Source organism: Bactrocera latifrons, unplaced genomic scaffold, assembly GCF_001853355.1.
Source record: "Bactrocera latifrons isolate USDA-ARS-PBARC rearing strain unplaced genomic scaffold, ASM185335v1 scaffold_3, whole genome shotgun sequence".
NCBI classification, from domain to species: domain Eukaryota; kingdom Metazoa; phylum Arthropoda; class Insecta; order Diptera; family Tephritidae; genus Bactrocera; species Bactrocera latifrons.
The window spans coordinates 2,962,739-2,984,359 of NW_017536629.1; the positions used below are offsets into that span (position 1 = coordinate 2,962,739).

Sequence of the window (21,621 nt, forward strand, 5' to 3'; positions counted from 1 at the left end):
AGCATCTTTCCCTATCATGCATATTAGGAGTATTAGTCTCTGTAAAAAGTTCATTTCAAAGTATTTAAGATGACATTTAAGATAAAGTCTTAAAACTATATTGTTCATATAATAAGGTAAGCTATTACTAATATTCGGTCGCAAAATACCTTTTAGCCCGTACTGATTCTCCTTGTCACTTTTTTTATTAAACTTTGTTTCGTTATCTCAATATATTTCACTCATGTTCTAAATAAAATAAATATTTGCATATGCTGGTGATTCACAAAACGCTAAATCCAAGGCCCTTACCATAACCTCTAAATTTCCTGAGACAAAGTGGCTTCGCAAGCAAAACTGTGTCGTTAGTCGATGCCAACTATTTATTTATTGCTTATTATTATTGCCAATTTTCAAAACACCTGTGATTCACGAAACACTTAATACCTTCATCCATTAACCAATAAACCACTATCAGATGACAAATTCTATAGCCAGTTCGTAAGTAAACGAACGCACTCGTTAACTGTATTTGCAGGTGTTTGAGTGTATGTGTAGACGAGCGCTCATATTTTGTTGCTAACCTTCAAATTCATGTTTTGCAACAATTATCAATGGTTTGATTTCTGCCAAGCTGCTATCGATTTTTGTTTTCATTAGCCGAAAAAAACTTCCGCTTATTAATATTCTACGAAATAAACGCTTCCTTTATGCTTGAAAGCAACTATTTATTTATATTTAGTAATGTATATATAATATATGGAAATGAAACAAAAGTGTTACGCACATAATTATTCGAAATTCAAGTTCACAAATCGCTCATCCGCAATGCTGCAAAGGCCGAAAGATTGCACTAAAGCTGAGCTAGAGGGCTGCTGTTAAGGCCAAAATATTCGCATCTCCTGTGCACTTCGTGTCTACGCAAATTCTTTGTGATTTTGGTTAATTTATTATTTTTGGCTCTTCTCTCATCCTAAAGTCCGTTTGTTATGCAATAAGTTAACAAGTTTATAAATAACTTGAGCACTATGCGGTAATCAGCTGCTGTCTGCTTGCTAATTAAACATGTCACGCATAAATATTTATATGCTTGTTTATATATGTATATTTGAGTATATGTACCATATATACAGTGAAATCTCCCATCTTCCGCTTATGCTGCTGCCCTTCTGTTCGGTTAACAGAGTTGTCCGCTTAATAGAGTGTTTGATTGATGGCGCTGTCCGCGTAACAGAACTGTCCGAGTAATAGAGCGGCCGCTTAATAGAGATGTCTGGTTAATAGAGCGTCCGATGTGTAAATAAAAATCCCCACATATTTTTCAAAACTGTTTTATTTTATTTACCTTAACATTTTTGGTTATTGTTCATATTGTAATATACAAAATAGATTTAAAGCAAACTAAAACTAACATTCCATTTCATACAAGTATGTTTGTTGTTTATATAAAACATATTTCGTCAACTGCTAAGTTGAAAATCATAAAAAACATTAGAAATAAAATAAACCTTAAAACACTACACAAGCAATATCCTTAGAACTAGCCTTAACGCTGTAAGTATGTGAACTACCTCCCTTATAGTAATAAGTATGTATGCCGCATATAAACTCCATTTTTTATTTGTTTTTTATAAGTACGCACTCTCATATATAACTTATATCCAAATCCATGCCTTAAAATTGTTTCCAACGATGCTGAAATGTCCCATAGTATTTCCTTCAGCGCCTAGCTTTACCCTCCCCCACTCGATAATTGGATAATTTGCAAGTACATTGAGTATGCGCTCTCTATGTTTATGATTGTACGTGTGTATGTTCATACTTTTGACTGGTGGTTTGTTGCAAAAAGTCTCTCCATCATATGTTAACCGGGAAAAAAATTGCATGAAATTGTGTACGAGTACTGTGGACTGCAAGCGCCTTTATTCTTCCTTCTTGTGCACAGCACCCTTGCGATCCTCATCGCAGATATCCTTATCATCCCAACCCCAAACGAGCGTCTCTTCATTGTCATGATCGAGTTTCGACACCAGTTCACTTATGTTCACATTGTTGTTGTTCACATCCTGCATCGAAGGGTGACTGCCATCGCCAGTACGTTGTACGCGCTTCAAGATCATCTCATTCGACACCGATTTCAGATCGTATGCTTGGCCTGAGCAAAAAAGTTAAGTACATACATATATACATATATGAAAAGTATTCAAAATATGAGCATCCAAAGACACCCAGTTAAAGAGCCACTTTAACTCACCAATGCGCGCCATGAAGTCCAAGAAGGCGGTCGTCCAGTTGTATTGGTATGTGCCCAATTCTCCCGCTTTGTAATCCCATGGGAAGACATGATGATAGTTATGCCAACCTTCGCCAAAAGCGATCACCGACACCACTTTGCTATCAACCGAGCTGATGTTCTTTTCGTATGGTCGCATGCCGTAGAAGTGAGCCGCGCTGTTCACCAACCATGTGCCGTGCAGTGAGAGCGCATAACGCAGCATAGAGCAGACGAAGAAGCAAACTTGCAGCGACGAGCCCAATACGTAGTAGGGGAAGAGTCCAGGAATGACGAAACAGCAAATAGGCATGATGAGGAAGTATAATCTGTGGGAACAAATTCAATTAGTAATGATTTAATTTTAATTCCAAAACGTCAATGGTGAATTACACTATAAACAAGTAAGGAAAGGCTGAGTTCCCGGCCCGACTCAACCCATTTTTTATAAACAGTGGTACCATTGTCAGGAGAGGGTTTTCTCTAAGTTTTTATTGTATAAACCATACATTGACCGATATTTTCGCTCAAAACTCAACTATAGATACTGTGAACCACATTTTCGGTACCTAGGGGCTTGAACAATTTTTGTTGAATTTGGACAGTGTTTGGTCCGAAGGGGGCATATTTTAAAAAAATTATTAGTGCAAATTTCTATATCTTTATATCAATTCATTATTGATTGTTGTCGGTCGGATCTCGAGATATGTGATTTTACTAAAAAATGGGATGTGCTGTGCCCATCGTCCAATTTTTTCCCCGACTACAGTAATACCTTCTTATACCATTCCGATTTCAAAAATTTTTACAGTATTGGCAGGGATGCTTAAGAGATGAGTAAATTTGGCTATTGTAGCTTTAGTGGTCCAGGAGATATGTATTAATGTAACATATTAGAAGGCGGAATACGCCCCTTATTTGAAAATTTTCCTAGGAATATTTGTGCCAAGTTTCATCAAGTTCTCTCAATTTTTACTCAAGTTACAGACCACAACGGACCTGTTCAAGTGAGATCTCTAAAAAGTTCGACCTTTAAACCTTACCTTACCTAACCTAACCTAACTCCCATTACCCACATCAGCAATTTCATCTCAGACTACTCACTTCTTCTGGAATTTAACGACGGGATCGGCCAAAATGTCACTCATATCAATAGTTTTGCCGCGCTCCCTCACATCGGGGTGCTTCTTGCACATCAACCAACCCATATGGGCAAAGAAGAAACCACGACCCGAATTATGGGGATCCGCATTAGTATCGGTAAATTTGTGATGAACACGATGATCGCGACACCACTCGTATATGCTGTTTTGAAAGGCGAGCGATTGACACAGCATAAGAAAGATACGCAAAGGCAGTTTAGCTTTGTAGGCGCGATGCGACCAGAGACGATGTACACCAGCTGTAATGCCCAAACCACCGAGTACGGCGTATAAGTAGCCTATGAAAGCAAGAAGAAAAGGAGCGAAAAAAAACAAAAAGATTTAATAAATGAATCAATAAGTCGCTATAAGATCATATGAGAGCAACACTCACCGATAAAGAACTCCAAGTACGCGTTCTCAGCCCAAATAAGATACAAACCATAGAGTGCCATCGAATGCAATACCACGAACAGCATCACATTGAACCACACAATTTCCATTTTATAAGGTTTCTGCGTGATTGCATCCGTTTTACTTTGATTTTGTGCCGACGTTTTGGCCGACTGCTGTTGCATGGCCGCAGCCGATTCACCTTGATTGGGGACGCGATCATTACTACTCTTACAACTGGTCTTGGCTAATGTAGTCTGTTTATTGTTGTTGGCATCATTATTAGTAATGGCCGTTTCAGCGATGAGAAAAGTGCTGCCGATCAAATTTGGAGCCATCTATAACGAGGTTAAGGAGAAAGATATTGTGAAAAAATGCAAAAGAGTAAAGCATTCATTTAAGTAATAAAAATTTAATTTTTTTTATTATTTCTTATATATTATATAAATCATTATTTCAAAAGCATCTTATATAAGCCTTAAAACATGCATGATTGCATACTACACGCTGACAGCGCCATTGATAAGCTTAAGCGATTGATTGATTTCAATAAAGTTTCAGCAAAATGTGCTTCATTCTCATTGTTCTCCATTCAACACACACCCGTTTACCGCTCAGGTGCTCTCAACGCTTTCGTACACAAATATTTGTATTCTCCATATTCCACAGACAACACTTTATGTCGTTACCAAGCACATGTTTCGCCACAAAGTCGTTACCAATTCATTTTACGTGTCTGCTGTTTCCTTCCACTGACTATCAAATAAGTTCTAAAGTAGTTACATTCAAGAAATTTAAAAAAAAAATATCCCTCATCGACAATTCGTGTCAGGTTTTGCCAAAAAAATAAAATTACTAACACAAAGAAAAGATTTTGAAAAAAATCTCGTAAAAATTGTATAGTTAGACAAATAGTTCAAAGTCGCGAGTACAGGGACGTCAGCTTTAAATATAAGACACAGATAAAGACACGTGTAAAGATTTAGGAATTTATGCTTTGCGAATTTCGAAGCTCATTAATGCAAAATGTGAAACACATTCAATCGTTTATTGCTGTATTGATATTGCATATCTTTGCGAGTTCTCTGTGAGAAATGAAGCAATACTAACTTTGTCACTCTCTCACTATTAGCCAAGCAATAAAACTTTACTAAAACATATGTCAATCAAGCTGTCACACCATTAATATTTTTGTTTCTTTTGTTTTCTTCTTCCACATTTAATTTTATTTATGCCTCAAAAGAGGCTTGGCCCCTTAATTTACGGTCATAAAATTTGTCTAGAAATGAATAAAATATCTTACGTATGCAGTTAGAAATCAACCTTAAATTCTTTAAAATTAACACCGACATAATATTAACTAGCTGATAGAAATCTAAAAAAACTAATTTTAGAATTCATTAAAGTCAATGTTCTTTTATAATACTACAAACGAGTATGTACTTCTGGTACGAAACTTTAACGGTCTTTCCCAAAACGTGCTTTGTATGAGGACGACGTTGTTAAAACATTTAAGAATGTAATCAAAATGAATTTCCGCTTAGCTAATGTKGGTACATATATTTCAGAGTAATTAGTTGAGGTTAAGTTGGTCTAGTATAAGTAAAGTTCCACTCACTTTAGTGTTGACATGCTTATTAAGAGATTTGTCCGAAAGCTTTGTTGAATATAACGTCAAAACAGAAACGAGTTACTCAATATCTGCCAACAAACACTGGAATATTTTTTTGAAGCCAACTCCGAAAGAGTAAACCGTTTTTACTCGTCCTTAGTAGCAAAACCAGCTACTGGTGGGTTATCTGATTCTTTCTTTCAAATTTAATAAAAAAAATACTCTTTATGAATTAAGAAGGATATAATTCAAAAGACACAATTGAACACAATAGATCTAAGGTATAACAAAATAAATATATAGTTTTATAGAAAACACTCTCGGTTACTCTCTCACTTGGCAACAAATTTGTAAAGCACAAAAACTCTTAAGATAAAATATACAATTAATAAATGTGACCGACTCATTTATAGCACGAGTATTAAGCTTTGCTTATGCTACTCATGCAATTTGCTGTAAATGATTAGATTAAATAACAGAAACTCATGTACACATTTAATAAACATAGAAAATAAAAGTATGTAGAAAATATTCTTAAGAGATTCGAAATTTATTGCATAATTTAATTAATTTGAAATATTTAATTTTTATAATACTTTACTGCCAAAAAAGTAATTGAAAGCAAGTGTTTAAACACTAAAATGCAATAAAAAATTTTAATGAAAAACTCCTTTTCATTATTCTCATTTAATTACAAAATTTTTGTCGACTAATACGGCATTGGGGCTGTTAAATCGATTAACGGTATTTTGCGGTTAGTTGCATGGTTCATTGCATGCTACCTCGCTTGTTCAGCATAAACCGCATAACTTGAAATTGGTTATTACTGAAATCTCTGAATTAATTTGACAGCATTTTCCGACAACACTTTGCTCAAGCTCAAAAATCACTTTGTGGCAACAATACTGTCAAAAAAGCTTCAAACTAGCAAGTCAATTTGCTATTTATTAAGACTCGATTCGAAGAATTTTGGTATTGCAATATTTGCATATTACCAAACCGCATTTGGAAGCAATAAAATGTGATACACGTAGTACCGGCAGCGGTTTGAGTTTTTGTAGTGTATATTGTTCATATTTATGTAGTTAGGTATGTACTAGAAGTAATTTAAATATGTACTACTCAGCTACAAGTGCAAATATATATATATATTGCTGTATGTATTTGTGTTCGCATGTCAAAATTTTTATAAACTTTTGGCAGTTAGTCATTTCCGGCCGCAATTCTCAACCCAGAATGTACGAGTATGCTACGGCAATAAACACGCTTTGATGGCTCAACATTTTGTTGCTTTGGAAAATATTCTTTTCATTTTATTTTTGATTGACCATAAGTGTTTTGTTACAGCATAGTTATTACAAAATAAAATAATTGATATTTTTCGTAAAAAAAAAAAAAATTATTTTGCAGCTCTTTTAGGTATTCTTACAATTTGTGGTCATTAAATGTGCAATTATACAGTTAGCAACTAATGAAGTCAAATTTCGTAAGATTTCATTCTGGTGTTGACGGAAGTGTCATTAAATTTTTGTAACGTTTACGAAATCACACCACTCTCTATCTAATTGAGAGAATACAGCGGTGCTGTTTTATAGAGATTCAGAATGTTTGCCAATATCACCTGTTTTGCTCGCCACACAATAGTGAATGTTAATAAAAGCTTTTATGCCAACAAATTAATTATTTCATATTTATTCTGAGATATTTGAACAAATTTTATATTAATTTTTCTTTCTCTTAGTCTCATATATTGAGTCGTTCACTAAGTATCTTTTTGGTTTTCTTTCCAACTTAACACTTAACCGCTTTACCTTTATATTTTAAATAGCTGATATTATAAGGCTTGCTTATGGAAAAATTTCTTATATTTTTTGGAATAGTTTTTATTTTATGCCGTGTGAAATATGTAAGGATCAAAAACAGCATTTTCGGCATATTTTATTGTTTTGTTGTCAAAAGGGTAAAAATGCAATTCAAGCAAGGCGAAAATTTGTTTGCACCATTTCGTTCCGGTAATTTCGATCTCATGAAGCCGATGAGAATAAAATGAAATCATTGGACGAAGCAAATCGTGGAATATAAACTATAGTGGTTGTTGAAAGATCACTTGGAACTTCTTATTTTAATTTCGAAGTTTGACATATGGGTCTCCTATGTTCTAACGATTTGCATATCAGACGTGAGAGAAGTGATCAGAATACCGACACCTCATACATGTGTGAAGACTCGCCGAAAGCTTTTGCAGCTTGAATGTGATATGCTACCACTCATCGCATAAATCAATGGATATATTGAGAGAACACTTCATCGATTGCCCACCAAAATTGTATGATATCACACCTTTAGACTTTTTCTGTAGGGATATGTAAAGTCTAAAGTCTATGCGGATGTTTCTCGCTTCGATTCAAGCCTTGAAGCAAAACATCACGCGTGTCCTTCGCCAGTGACCAGTCGAAATACTCGAACGTGTCATCGAAAGGTTTACTTAACGGATGAATCATCTGAAACATAGCCGCGGTCAACATTTGAAATTATTAGGGTACCTCGAAATGATCACCCTACTTTTGCAGCTTTCATTGATAATTATCAATTGTAATTGCTTTTATACTTTTCATAAGAAAAAAATCATAAAGTGGCGTATTTCTTCACAAAATCCGAAAGAAGCTTAACTGCTTGTATTCTAAAAACAATTTCAAAATATAAATATGCAATAAAAAAAATATTGGAAATCTTTAAGCACACTTGTTATGCTATATACATACATATATAATATATACACTATCGAAAAAATCGCAACAATCCAACCCGTCGCATTTGCATAAATTAAAGAGATGCTGGCTCAGAGACGTGCTTTGGCAGTGTGAAACTTAAAAGTTTCAGTTTGCAGTTTGTGCGGTTTTTAAGCGACTCGAAGCAAGTCGTGGAATTGATGGACTTGACATTGAATGCGGCAATTGATATTTTGTGCACCTGTCTCCGCCCAGCCTTGCCTTTGCCGAGTAGCAAGGCTTTATTTGGCTAGCTATATGGCAGGTCATAGTCGCTTGTAGCTGTGGCAGCAATCAAGTTGTTGGCAATGTGCAACAACGCCGCAGTATTTAAACGAAAATACTTGTATACAGGGTGAGACGGCAAGTAGAAATTATATAAACTGGAAATTTGAGAACGCGAATTTTTTTTGGAATTTTGTTTTATTAATGGTCAATTGGTTGTTACATATTTTTTAATATTATTGAAAACTGTTGTATTTCTTTATTAAAATTTGAAAAATAAAAAAATTTTAATTAAAAAAATTTTTAAATTTAAAAAAAAATATTTAAAAATTATTTTGTTTTTAATTATTTTTAATTTGAAAATAGAAATAATTATTTTTAATAAAATAATAAAATTATAATTTGAATAAAATATTTTTTCATTATTCATAAAGTATTTATACATATGTATGTATATATAATATATACATTTATTAAAGACCTGCATTTTTTATTTACTGAACATTGAAAACAAAAAAATTAAAAACAAAACTTGATTGATTGAAAGATGAGGAATGCACCGCGACCTTTGGTCTATTGTGCCCTCAGAAAAAAACTTAGAAGTGAAATAATTTTTTCTGAACAAAAAAAAATTAATAAAAGTTTTTTCGATAAAGTTTATTCATTTTTTAATGTTTTGGAAAGCATTTGGAATTTTGTTAATTGAATTTAAGAAAAAGAAACAATAGGAAAATTTATGAACTAAAGAAAAAATTTTAAAAATATTTCTTGTTGGTTTGTTTATAAAACATATTTTTATCAAAAGAAAATTTATTACATTTTTTTCATTTTTTTTTTTAATTTCAAAATTATTAAGGTTTTTTCCAAAATTAAAGTTTAAACTTTTTCTTTTACGTTTTCAAATTGGAAAAATATTTTTTGATTACAAAAGTATTAAAAAAAAATTAAACATTTGAAATTAAAAAAAAGTTTAAAACTTTAATTTTGAAATTCAAAAAAAATTGTAAAAGTGTATTAATTTTTTTTTATAAAAATGTGTTTTGTAAAGAAAAAATAAATATATTTTGAAGAACAAAACTTTTTCGAAACTTAAGTGATTTTTCTTTTCAACTTGGGGCTGCCATAGATTTAGAACTTGTAAATGGTTTGAACTGTCAGCGTTAGTCAGCATTAATTCTAATATATAAAATAAAATAAAAATTAAACACTCCTAAAAAACACCCTTTATGCTGGTGCTTATTATTTAATAATTGTCTTAATCAGGCATTTATGTGTATTTACGGACAACAAAAAATATGTTGGCACTATTTTCTAGGCCAAGTTTACTCACATAGAATATTTATAACGAGAATATTTTCGACGAAGCTCGATGCACGAGCTCACTTATACATACATATATATGGCACATAGAAACGAATCGACTTAGTAAACTTTGAAAACCAGTAAAACTGTTGGCTAATTCCAAAAAAACATACGCAATAACCCCTCCGACGACCTGTGGTCCCTAAAGCCAGCGAATGCAGCGCAGGTTAATCCACTCTTTGCAGTAAAGAAACATGCTTTCTGCTAAAGTCTGATTCTTGTTTCACCTGCCAAGCTTCTCTATGGACTTTTTGCGTTTGCTTTTATATTTAAGTTTGCAATTCTTATTTTTTGTTAAAGCGAAGTCATTTGAAACAAATTCGATGCGGTACTAAATGTTGCATAACAACTTTAATTTTAGTGGCGTAGCGCAACTGGTTGGCCGTTTTGTACAATGTACATATATATGCACATATGTATTGCGACATCTACATGCATACATATGTACATACGAACATATGTACTTATGCATATAGTAAAAGGAATTATAAAAGCAGCCATAAAACTACTTACAGTTTACACTTTAAATTTCCCTTTCAATTTTCGATTGGCTCAGCTTCGCAACAACAACAACAACTAACTTTGAGAATCCGTAGATATGTGCATATAGGAACACAAGTTTGAGTTTACGGATTCTTTAAGTTAAACTTTGTGTAACTGAAACCATAATATTTTGCAATTTTCCAATTGTTATGTGCAGAAAATTGAAAATTGAAAGGGAAATTCAAAGTGGCAACAGAATGCAATAGCCATGCCACAGCTAACTGTAAATAATTTTTATGGCTGCTTTTGCAAATCTAATTACTATTTTTTAATTAAAATGTGAACCTTTGAAACCGTTCAGTGGTTTTTTTGAATTTTTTTTCGCACCAACAGCTAATTGATGACGGTGCTTCTGATCGGGACTATGCTTTTCATATTATATGTCAGTCAAATACACCACCCAATAATTGAAAGAAATTCGAGAGTTTTCCTAGCAAAAAATGGCCGTAACAATTCCTATTTTCACCTTCAGCGCTCATAAAAGACATCTTTGGTCACAACGTCCTTCTCTTATGTCGGAATGTGGGCGCGATAGGTTGGTGAGTGCCAGAACTCGACGACGGTGTCTGTGTCTCACCACGAATCCCACAACTAATATGTGCTCCTTTAGATGGCAACTATTGTAAATGTCACAACGACCTACTCGGTTCAGTCTTTGTCCCGTCCACCGCACCTTTTGGACGCCGGTTATATCAGCCTTTACTCAACAGGGCAGCGGCACATTCCCAATTAAGGGACCAGTAATTTCAGGTGCATGCCTTTAAATCGACCCTGAGGCGAGACGTTTCGCTTTTTCCTATTAGCTCGCCTTCAAACGGATTGTTTAGCTTGAGGCATATGCAAAAGAATCGTTTCTGACCACTGACAAATACGTGGCGCTAAGGGAACATTCTTCACGGGCGAAAACTTGTACACATGACTCCATCCTCCCTGTGGTACCTAAAAACTACTAAATATTGGATCATAAGACCCTATCCCAAATTTGTTGATTCTGGTTCGCGAAAGGTAAGATTTCCGAGATGTTTCAGCCTCAGTCTCAGTACCATACCGATGTGAGCGGAGCAAAGGTGCCTCCTCAGATTAGAGCAGACTTGGCAATTGCTAGCGACTCCGCTGTTGTCATATGAATATGCATGGTAAAAATTTGCATCCTGAACGATTCAAAAGTTGTGGTATTTATTTCAAATTATTTATATGGAAAACTTTGAAAAATGTTTTTGTAAGGAAATTTTTTCTCTGTATATATAGCCTCTCCATATCAAGCCATAAATTCGATTGATTAATTTTTGGTTCACCCCATTATATGTTAATTAGAATGTTCCTGAGCCAATGCCCAAACATTTTATATACTATATACATACATACATATATGCCTCAGCAGCTATGTAGCTATGTATATAAGTATGTATCGGGTGATTTTTTAAGAGCTTGATAACTTTTTAAAAAAAAAAAACGCATAAAATTTGCAAAATCTCATCGGTTCTTTATTTGAAACGTTAGATTGGTTCATGACATTTACTTTTTGAAGATAATTTCATTTAAATGTTGACCGCGGCTGCGTCTTAGGTGGTCCATTCGGAAAGTCCAATTTTGGGCAACTTTTTCGAGCATTTCGGCCGGAATAGCCCGAATTTCTTCGGAAATGTTGTCTTCCAAAGCTGGAATAGTTGCTGGCTTATTTCTGTAGACTTTAGACTTGACGTAGCCCCACAAAAAATAGTCTAAAGGCGTTAAATCGCATGATCTTGGTGGCCAACTTACGGGTCCATTTCTTGAGATGAATTGTTCTCCGAAGTTTTCCCTCAAAATGGCCATAGAATCGCGAGCTGTGTGGCATGTAGCGCCATCTTGTTGAAACCACATGTCAACCAAGTTCAGTTCTTCCATTTTTGGCAACAAAAAGTTTGTTAGCATCGAACGATAGCGATCGCCATTCACCGTAACGTTGCGTCCAACGGCATCTTTGAAAAAATACGGTCCAATGATTCCACCAGCGTATAAACCACACCAAACAGTGCATTTTTCGGGATGCATGGGCAGTTCTTGAACGGCTTCTGGTTGCTCTTCACCCCAAATGCGGCAATTTTGCTTATTTACGTAGCCATTCAACCAGAAATGAGCCTCATCGCTGAACAAAATTTGTCGATAATAAAGCGCGAAACACATTTCGAACCGAACACTGATTTTGGTAATAAAATTCAATGATTTGCAAGCGTTGCTCGTTAGTAAGTCTATTCATGATGAAATGTCAAAGCATACTGAGCATCTTTCTCTTTGACACCATGTCTGATATCCCACGTGATCTGTCAAATACTAATGCATGAAAATCCTAACCTCAAAAAAATCACCCTATATGTGTATACTCAGCTAAGAATCAGCTATGCTCTGTATACATACGTATTTTGAAATATTTTAGTATTCAGCGCACGCATTTTCAAATTCCATCAATTTGTACGACTACAATAATTGTAAAATAATAGACACTTCTCAACACGCATAAACACACATACATACATACATACTATGTATATGTAGACAAACATTCTTTTAAATTGGCAAGCGTCATAAGAATCAATATCAACGCCAACCACAGACGCCCGCACACCCACCAACCAGCCAACCACCCCAACTTAGCGACATCACACTGTGAATGCACACACACATACATATGTATGTGCATATAAACATGCACTGCTCATCAACGTGTATTTTTGTAACGACTATCCATGTTACGAATATGCTGTAAACGTCAATGCGTCGCCGCCACCGGCACTCCAATGCGTTACATGCGTGCGTAAGTGTGTGTTTATGGGCACAGCAACCGCCGACAAGGCGCTGCAGAGTTGTACGCATTTGCGCATGCGCATGCAGCACATATTAATTGTGTGAAGTTCACTGATAGCCACGCAGCTTTTGAGCGCGAATATACGTATATGCTTACATGTGTGTGCGTGCAAGTTTGCACGGGTTCCGCTTATATCACGTATGTACACATATCTACATGTGAATGGTACATCTATTGGCATGTGTGTCTATATGCTGCTACTGTGGTGCATCCCCAAACGCTACAAAACGCGAACAAAATTTTAAAATATCAATATGCAAAGTGGCAAATCTATTGACAGGTATATTGTGAATAATCAATTTGATCGATTCATTCAGTTGACGTGCGCATGTTTTTTCGCGGCATTTTATTCTGCCGCCCCCTCCGCAATTTGACCATTATTTATGTAATTATTATTCCGCTTATGGTCTGCAAAACTTGGAATAATTTATAATTCTTCTGCTTTGGCGAATTATACGTGATCTCAATTCCAACAACAACAACAACAAGGAATATAACGAAAATAGCCACAATGTGGCTCCTACGTGCCATAAGTATGTATGTATATAGCCAATGCTCGAGGTACATAGCTCAATAGCCGCCGACTACCGTGTCTAGCCTAGAGGCAACAAGCCACTCAACTGAGTGTGCTCACCATCCATGCGCGCACCGCCGCTTCCTCACTGCGCAGTTGTGGTCAACTAGGAAGTGAAATTGTTTTTTGGGGTGTTCTCTTGTTTAATATCATTTGTATCAGTGTTTTTCCGAAAACAACTCTTTGTCTGCTATCGCCACACTTCAAACAGGTTTTCAACGAAATCAATAGTTCGGTGGCTGGCAATACTCGTATTGATTGGCATATGCTTGATAATTGAAGCAAATTCAAATATCATGCCCTTCTTATTGTAGAAAGACAGCAAATATTGGTGATTTACATGCTTGAAGATAATTTAAAATAAAAGTTGTGATTTTTGCCAAAACTCATAAATTGTGCGCTATTTTGATTTGACATTTTGAATTTCACTCATATTAAAATGAAAGTTCTAATGACATATTTTGAGAATATCGCAAATTCGTGAATGTTATCACAAGACATAGGTTTGAGTGCCTGTAATTACAACAAATGTACTTAACTGATTTGTTGTGCATATCGGGAGGTGCCGGTATAATTGAAGATACTAATTGCAATTTGTATGTCTATAAATCCTAAAATGTGACATAGATCACACGAGATACCAGCTAAGAGTGCGTGGCAAACTGGCAGAGAGAAATGAATCCCCTTTTATGGTGAGTAAATTAATGTTGTGCTTGACAATATTGTACATACTTTTTATTTGCAATATTAATATTTAATTATTTTAAACGTTTGCTTAATTATTTTGTTTAATTATTTTATTTACAGTTCGCCATTTTTTGGCGTGACTTATATGCGACCAACATGATTCCATAACTTCTATGAAATATTTCAGAATATTTAAATATTTAATTAATTCATCTATTATTCAATACTTCTACATTAACACAATAGGCCATTCTGGCCATTGGCTAAATTTTTTTGCCATTCCATATTCATTAGTTTTTTTTGCGAATTCGACTGACCCACTTAAGTATGTGTAGTATAATTATAGCGATAAAGAACACAAAGTTATAATATAGGCCTATAAACTACCGCAAGTTCATTAAAATACCGTAAGATGACGATTTTGCGAAAACGAGTTATAAATTGAAGGGAAATGTAAATTCGCTTGATAAACCGTTTGTTTTTTGTTTTTGGATCTCCTTTGTACAAAAATACGGAAGTGTCTGTTTTAATATGAACCGTAAACTTGTAAGCTTAAAAAATGTATAACAGGCCTCTTACATTCCGTTACAGAACTCAGCATATACTTCGTTAAAATAGAAATAAGGATTGTGTATTTATTAACACTAAAATATGTGGTATTTAAGATGACATATACTACTGTTTTATGTAAATTTTTTTTATAAACACCAAAGTCATCAACAGACTCGAGTTTTTATTTCTCTGGGATTCTGGTTTTAACTATATAAAAAGGTGTATTCTTTTATAATATAATTAAGACTTAAATGGAGCATGTAAGTTTAGTAAAACTTAGTAAGTATGAAAGCTTCGAATAGTAGCTCGAAAACTAATTTTTTAATATTATAAATATCGTAATTTTAGAATAAAAAGTAAATAACAATAATAAATAATAAATAACAACTGTACCAAAGACAATTCGTAATCAAAACTTTTTTGATTTTTTAAATTTTAATGTAAAGCGAATTAAGTTTTAATAAAATTTAAACAAAAAAATATATAATTATTCCAGTTTCATCTGAAATCGCATAACTGATTATTGTATTTGTTCAAAATAGAATTTTGCATAACTAATTGAACTAATTATGGAGCAGAAGAGGAACAATTAATGGCATGCGTCACCGAAACTGGTCTGAACTTTCACTGGTTGCACAAATTTGTTAAAGATTTATTTGATTTTATGTTAACTATTATAATTTTTTTTTCTGAAAATAGTCTATAAAACCTAAAAAGGTGGATCTCTCAGAAATAACTTTAATGGAAGGATTATTTGAGTAGTTTCAATACTCCGGAGAAAAAGAATTAAATTTAGTTAATTTGTATCCAAAAAAAATTTGAAAAATATTTTAAAAACCTTTTGAAAATATTATTAATTTAGTTAATTCTATAGTAAGAAATAAGTAGTGAAAAATTTTTGAAAAGGGTTTGAAAATTTATTTGAAACTTCTTTTGAAAACTTGTTTGAAAATTTATAGTTATAAATTTTAAGTTTAAGTTTAAATTTAGTTAATTTTTATTGAAAAATTTTAAAAATATTTGAAATTTTTTTTTAAAACTTGTTTAAAAATTTTAAAGTTATAAATTTTAAGTTTAAGTTTAAATTTAGTTAATTTTTATTGAAAAATTTTAAAAATATTTGAAATTTTTTTTTAAAACTTGTTTAAAAATTTTAAAGTTATAAATTTTAAGTTTATAAAGAATACGATAACTGCTATGAATTTTTTAATTTATTTTTAATGTTAGTCAATCAACTTTATGTTAAATTTATAAACCTATTTTATTTTCATTCAAAAGCTTTTGCATTAATGACTTATCTATGTGTTATCAAATAAAAATTTTTAAAATTTTTGGATAAAAAATTGCAACCATACACATTTATACTATTTTAAAATTTATCTAATTTAACGAAAGTTGCTTATGTAATAAAATATATATATAAAACAAGGATTGTTAAAGCAATGAAACTCTGCCTAACTCCCTTGTGATCTTTCTAATTTTATTCTGAAAATCACTTTTGAGCTTTTAGAAGATTTTTTTATTATCAAAAATAACATAATAGTAAGAACTGTTATTGAAATAATTTGATGAACTTTGCCGAAAATAAGTTTCAATTTATTATTTAGTCTAACAAGTCAATACATAATTTCCGATGAGTACTGTTTCGGAAAATTAGCTTTCGAAATTAAATATAGGGGAAAAAATGTTGGAAAAGGATTTTTGGTTTTCTAAACAAAAGTATTATAAAAAAAATTATAAATTATGAATTTATATGAAGACTATGACCAAACGATTACATTTTGACGATGATTTCGAAATTATGACTGATAAGAACAGTTCTTTTAAGAAAGCAAATAGACCCGAAATTTCCAATCAGTAACGGTTAGCGAGAAAAAGCGCATATAAATTAATAAACTGCTCGAAAAAAACTTCAAAACTTGGAGCATATGCCACTCAAGACTCATTATGAAATAAAATGTTAATAACATTTTTTATTATTTTACTTGTTATTGTATATACAATAATTTTTTTTTTTTTTGTATTTAAAACGAAAACAAAAACAACAATCTACTTATTTTTAACAAAACATATATTTATAGTAAATCAATTCGATTTAATGGCGTAGGGTGCTCAATAAATATATATAATTATAGTCATAAAACTTTATATAATTTACAGCACATTTTCGAAATTGGTCAGAATTATTTTAATTCAAATTTTTTTATTTTTTTTGGCACATAAAAACTTTTTCTTTAACATTTTGAACAGTTCGTTAGGGGAAGCTTAAAGCTTTACAATAAAAAAATAATTTTTTTGGGAAGTGAAATCCTTATTTTTCAAAAGAATGTCAATTTTTGATTAAAATTTCTGGCTTTCGTTGGCTCACCTTAATTTCTTATGCTCCTTTAAGTTTTTTAATGAAAAATAATAGTTGTGTTATTTTCTCGATGTCCTTTTGTTTTGTAAAATTCTCATTTAGGAATTCCACTAAAGGTATACAATTCAATCTGCAATGCAGTCCACACAAAGTTCTTACTTTTATTTATTTTTTAATTATTATAATTTTTTTTTTTTATTAATTTTCAAATGACTCTCTTTTAAACAATCAGTTTAATGTTACATTTCTTGTTTTCTTCTTCTATTTCGTTAAACACACCGCACGTGTTTTTGTTGTTATTCTAAAGCCTCGCTGTACGCGCAAGGATAATACGATCGAACGCGACGTTCACGTCACTAAACAAAAACTCTGCTTAAACTCCGCTTAGAATATGCTCGGGCACACTATCGATCGTCGTGGTCGTTGTCGTTACCGCCGATGATCAGTGCGTTCGTTGTTGACTGTATGAAGTCAGTAGACAAACAGTTTGCCTAGAAATAATTACACCGAATTTTAAAGACAATTCAAATGTGCTGTCTTTTAATGTTTCGAATGCTTCAGCCAAACGCCGATGTATTTGTATTCTCTTACTCGTACTCGTCGTATGAGCTAGGGTGTGTGCGAGTGTAGAATTTGTACTTCTTCTTGTCGCTAAGCTTGGTTATGTATTGTTAGTTTGGAACGCTGCGCTATTGTTGCTCGTCAAACGCTTGTGTTTGCATGTGTATGTGTGTGTATCGAATGCTAATCGCCGATGCAGCCGCGCATGTGACGAGAAGCGTACGCTTGTTAATATGTTTGTATGTCAACGCCGCCTTTAGCATTTCGTCAGCTGCTGGCAGTGGTGTTGGTGGCGCTGCTGTTGCTGCTTAGTCGGTCGCTGAGGTTAGGAGGTTATCCGCCTCGTTTGTCAACTTGCATTATTTTTGCTATTAGAGCAATAATTGCAGTGACTTTATTGGTTCACTGATGATCGTTTTGAGTACGGTCAAGTTGATCACGTTCAGTTGTAGGTAGCTGGTTAGTCAAAGAGTTAGTTGAAGATCGGAAAAATTCCATGTGATCATTTTCTATTTCCTTTTTCTTTTGTTATGCTTACTATCTGCCAAAAACGAGTTTTTTTTTTTTTTTTTTTTTTTTTTTTTTTTTTTTTTTTTTTTTTTTTTTTTTTTTTTTTTTTTTTTTTTTTTTTGACGAAAGTGTGCTGAAAACAAACGAGTGCAATCGCTAGTTTTATTCGCAATAAACTTCATTGTTTGCAAATTATGTTGGGCGGAACGTCTAAAGAATTCATTGATGCCTCTTAATATAAATTAGACAGTTTTGTTGAACAGATTCTATAAAACTTCACAATGAGCCAAATCTGGTTAATACGAAATTCCGGCCGTTTTCGAAGGTCGCCTCTATACAGCCAAGTAGAACTCCTGACCCCTGTCCCTACGGAAAAAATTCATGATGCACCAAACCCCGAGTGTCGGAGAAAATTAGTGCAATAATAATGTTTGCGCATTTATAGTGTTTTTTTTTTTTTTTTTTTTTTTGTTGGTTCGGCTTTTTTTTCTCACAGCACACAAAATTTATTTGGTAATACAAAATTTGAGACAAATTCTTTGTTAACAGATCACGCTCAGAGTAATTAAAGACAGTCCTACCAACTTAGTAATGTTTTCTTTCGAAGCTCTTATCAAATTCTGCGTTTATTGGGGAATGTGGTATGACAGCCTGCCAATCAACGATGAAGAAAATTGTATACAGGTACGGGTAAAAGTTTATTTTTTTCTATAATGTTCCTTTCATAAATAAATATAGCCCATAAAACATCTCAAAAAAGTGTTTTACTTCAGATATATTAAATTTATAATATACTACTTATTATGTCCAGGTAGAAACATTTTTCAAATGGAATTGTGGTCAAACGAATTCAGCGATTTTCTTTATTTTTTAGTTTTTGGTATAATTTTCGTTAAAAAGTTCAGTGAATAGAAATAATGGAAAAGAATTGATGTAGGTGATATTCTGAGGAATATATTTCCTCTATGATAGATATAGATAGACCTTAAATATTATTGAATTTCAAAGCTTTCAAAGTTGAAAAATAACTCTAAAATTAAATATTTTTGTTTAATATACAAATATAAGGTAATGTAATAATAAAATAAAATATATTTTATGCTAATGAAAATAGTGGCATCATAGCTTTGAAGTTCCTATAAAACTGTTACCGGTTTGTCAGGAAATGGCTGAACTGCTAGACAGAAACTGTCAACTTTTGCTGCGGAAATTTTCGTCAACTAATTGGCGCTTCTTAAAATATAATTTAATCCATTGATATTATTTGAATATTTTTTTGAGAATTAGTTGCGTAGCAGTTTGATTATTACGGGGATTTTTTGAGTATTTCTACCCTAAATTGTTTTCATTTATATAAAATATCACCTTGACGAGCTGAGTCGATTTAGCCATGTCTTCCTATTTATGTGGCTATCTGTATATAACCGAGCTAGTCCCTCACTTTTTGAGATATCCATCTGACATTTTGCACACATCCTTTTATCCTGAAGAAGCGTCTCATTTGTCAGAGCCGCTGATATCGAACCGCCATAGCATACCATACAAGCTGAATGATCGGAATCAAGTGCTTGTATGAAATTTTTTTTTTTTTTTGATGAGATATCTTCATAAAACTGGTATTGTTGAAGACAATGGTATAATCTTGCAAGAAATTGTACAGATCGGACCACTATAGCATATAGCTGCTATTCAAATTGATCGAACATAATCAGATTAAAATCTTTTTATCACCTTTTAAACCCTACTTTGCTATAAGAAACGCCACCGTGAAGGGTATTATAGCTTCGGGATAGATGAAGTTAACGTTTCTTTGCTTTTTTCTGTATTCGAAAAGTAACTATTTGAGTTGATCTGAATAAATGTTAAGGTTACTCCCTTTCAGAAGACTATTTAAAATACCGATGAGGGGTTAATAGGGCAAGGGGAAAAATTATTTGGATATCTTTAATCATTCATACATTATATATTACAAAAATATATATACTTGTATATATTTCAAAAAATGTCACTCTTGTCAAAATGAATCAGCATCTGTCGCCTAAAGAATGATTTTGTTTCGGTTAGTATTATCAAACTATTATAACCATATGTTACACTTACTTAGGTGAATAATTAAGTATATTCGTATTATGTACGTATATGTGTATATTTATAAATGTCAAGTTTAAATATCAAAAGTAAAGTAACAAATTTTTATATTTCTTTAGGTTAACTGGTCAAATTTAGTCTCTTCTAGTATTTAGCATAAAAAATCAAGCCAAGTTCTCAGTCATAACTTTTATTAATTTGCATTTAAAATACAATAAAATCTGTTGTCATTTCTTTTATTTATTTTTTTAACAGTTTTACTTTGCTTGAACCGAGAGTGAAAAAAGTATAAAAGACAAAAAAATATGTACATACAAAATAGAAGAAGTAGAAATAGAAAAGATTAAGCCAAGAAGGTGAAAAATTAAGTGCAGAGATGCTAGATGTGAAGACGTCGCGTATGTTTATTTGTGTGTGTGTGTGCGAATGTCGCTGAGTGTGCAAAAGAATGTCAGGGATAAAATGTGAGCATACAAGCCAAAGCGCCGAGCATCAGCAAACCAAATACTATAAGTGTGCATAACTTTGTGCGTATGTATGTGCGCACTTATGTTGTATTTGCACTGCGAAGAAGCATCAATGGCTTGACGCTGGGAATAACCAATATATGTTGGTAAATATTTTCAAACTGTTACAATTCTAAAAGTGAACACTTAATTGCTTTCGCGGCTGATTTAATTGCGGCGTCAAACAGGCTGTTCGTCTATTTGCAGTGTACATATATACATGAAATATGTATGGATGTATAAATAAGTGCTGTGCTTTTTATGCATACATATTTATCTACATAAAGCTGTTGCAATTGATAAGCCGCCACAAGAGCATAAGTTGCCATATACAACAAACATACATATCATACACACATAAAACACAAACACTTGCATGTAGAATGCCAATATCGCCGAAGTGTGGTTTCCATGGATCAAGTGCTTGCTGTTGTACTTGCCTGATGAGGCCCCTAACTATGGTCAATTGTTTAATAGCTTTACAGTTTTTTTTTTTTTTTTTGGTATGCATGAATGTGTTTCTTTGATCAACACGCTCTTTGTCGCAGTGCTAAGAGCGGATATTAGCAAAATTTAACTTTATGACAAAGTAAATTTGGCAAAATTGCAGATATTTTTTCGGTGTTATTTGGTGTTTACACAT

The 21,621-nt window shown here is 32.9% G+C and overlaps 1 protein-coding gene across 1 annotated transcript; it reads right to left on the reverse strand.

Annotated features, from left to right (window-relative positions):
- Nucleotides 1-1,599: 1,599 nt before the first annotated feature.
- Nucleotides 1,600-17,854, reverse strand: LOC108970471 (acyl-CoA Delta(11) desaturase). Its single transcript, XM_018935876.1, has 5 exons — nucleotides 17,323-17,854; nucleotides 3,788-4,124; nucleotides 3,356-3,692; nucleotides 2,234-2,580; nucleotides 1,600-2,134 (listed from the first exon to the last, which is right to left on the reverse strand). The coding sequence occupies exons 2-5, from the start codon at nucleotides 4,122-4,124 to the stop codon at nucleotides 1,902-1,904; spliced, it is 1,254 nt and encodes a 417-aa protein (XP_018791421.1). The 5' UTR covers nucleotides 17,323-17,854; the 3' UTR covers nucleotides 1,600-1,901.
- Nucleotides 17,855-21,621: the final 3,767 nt, after the last annotated feature.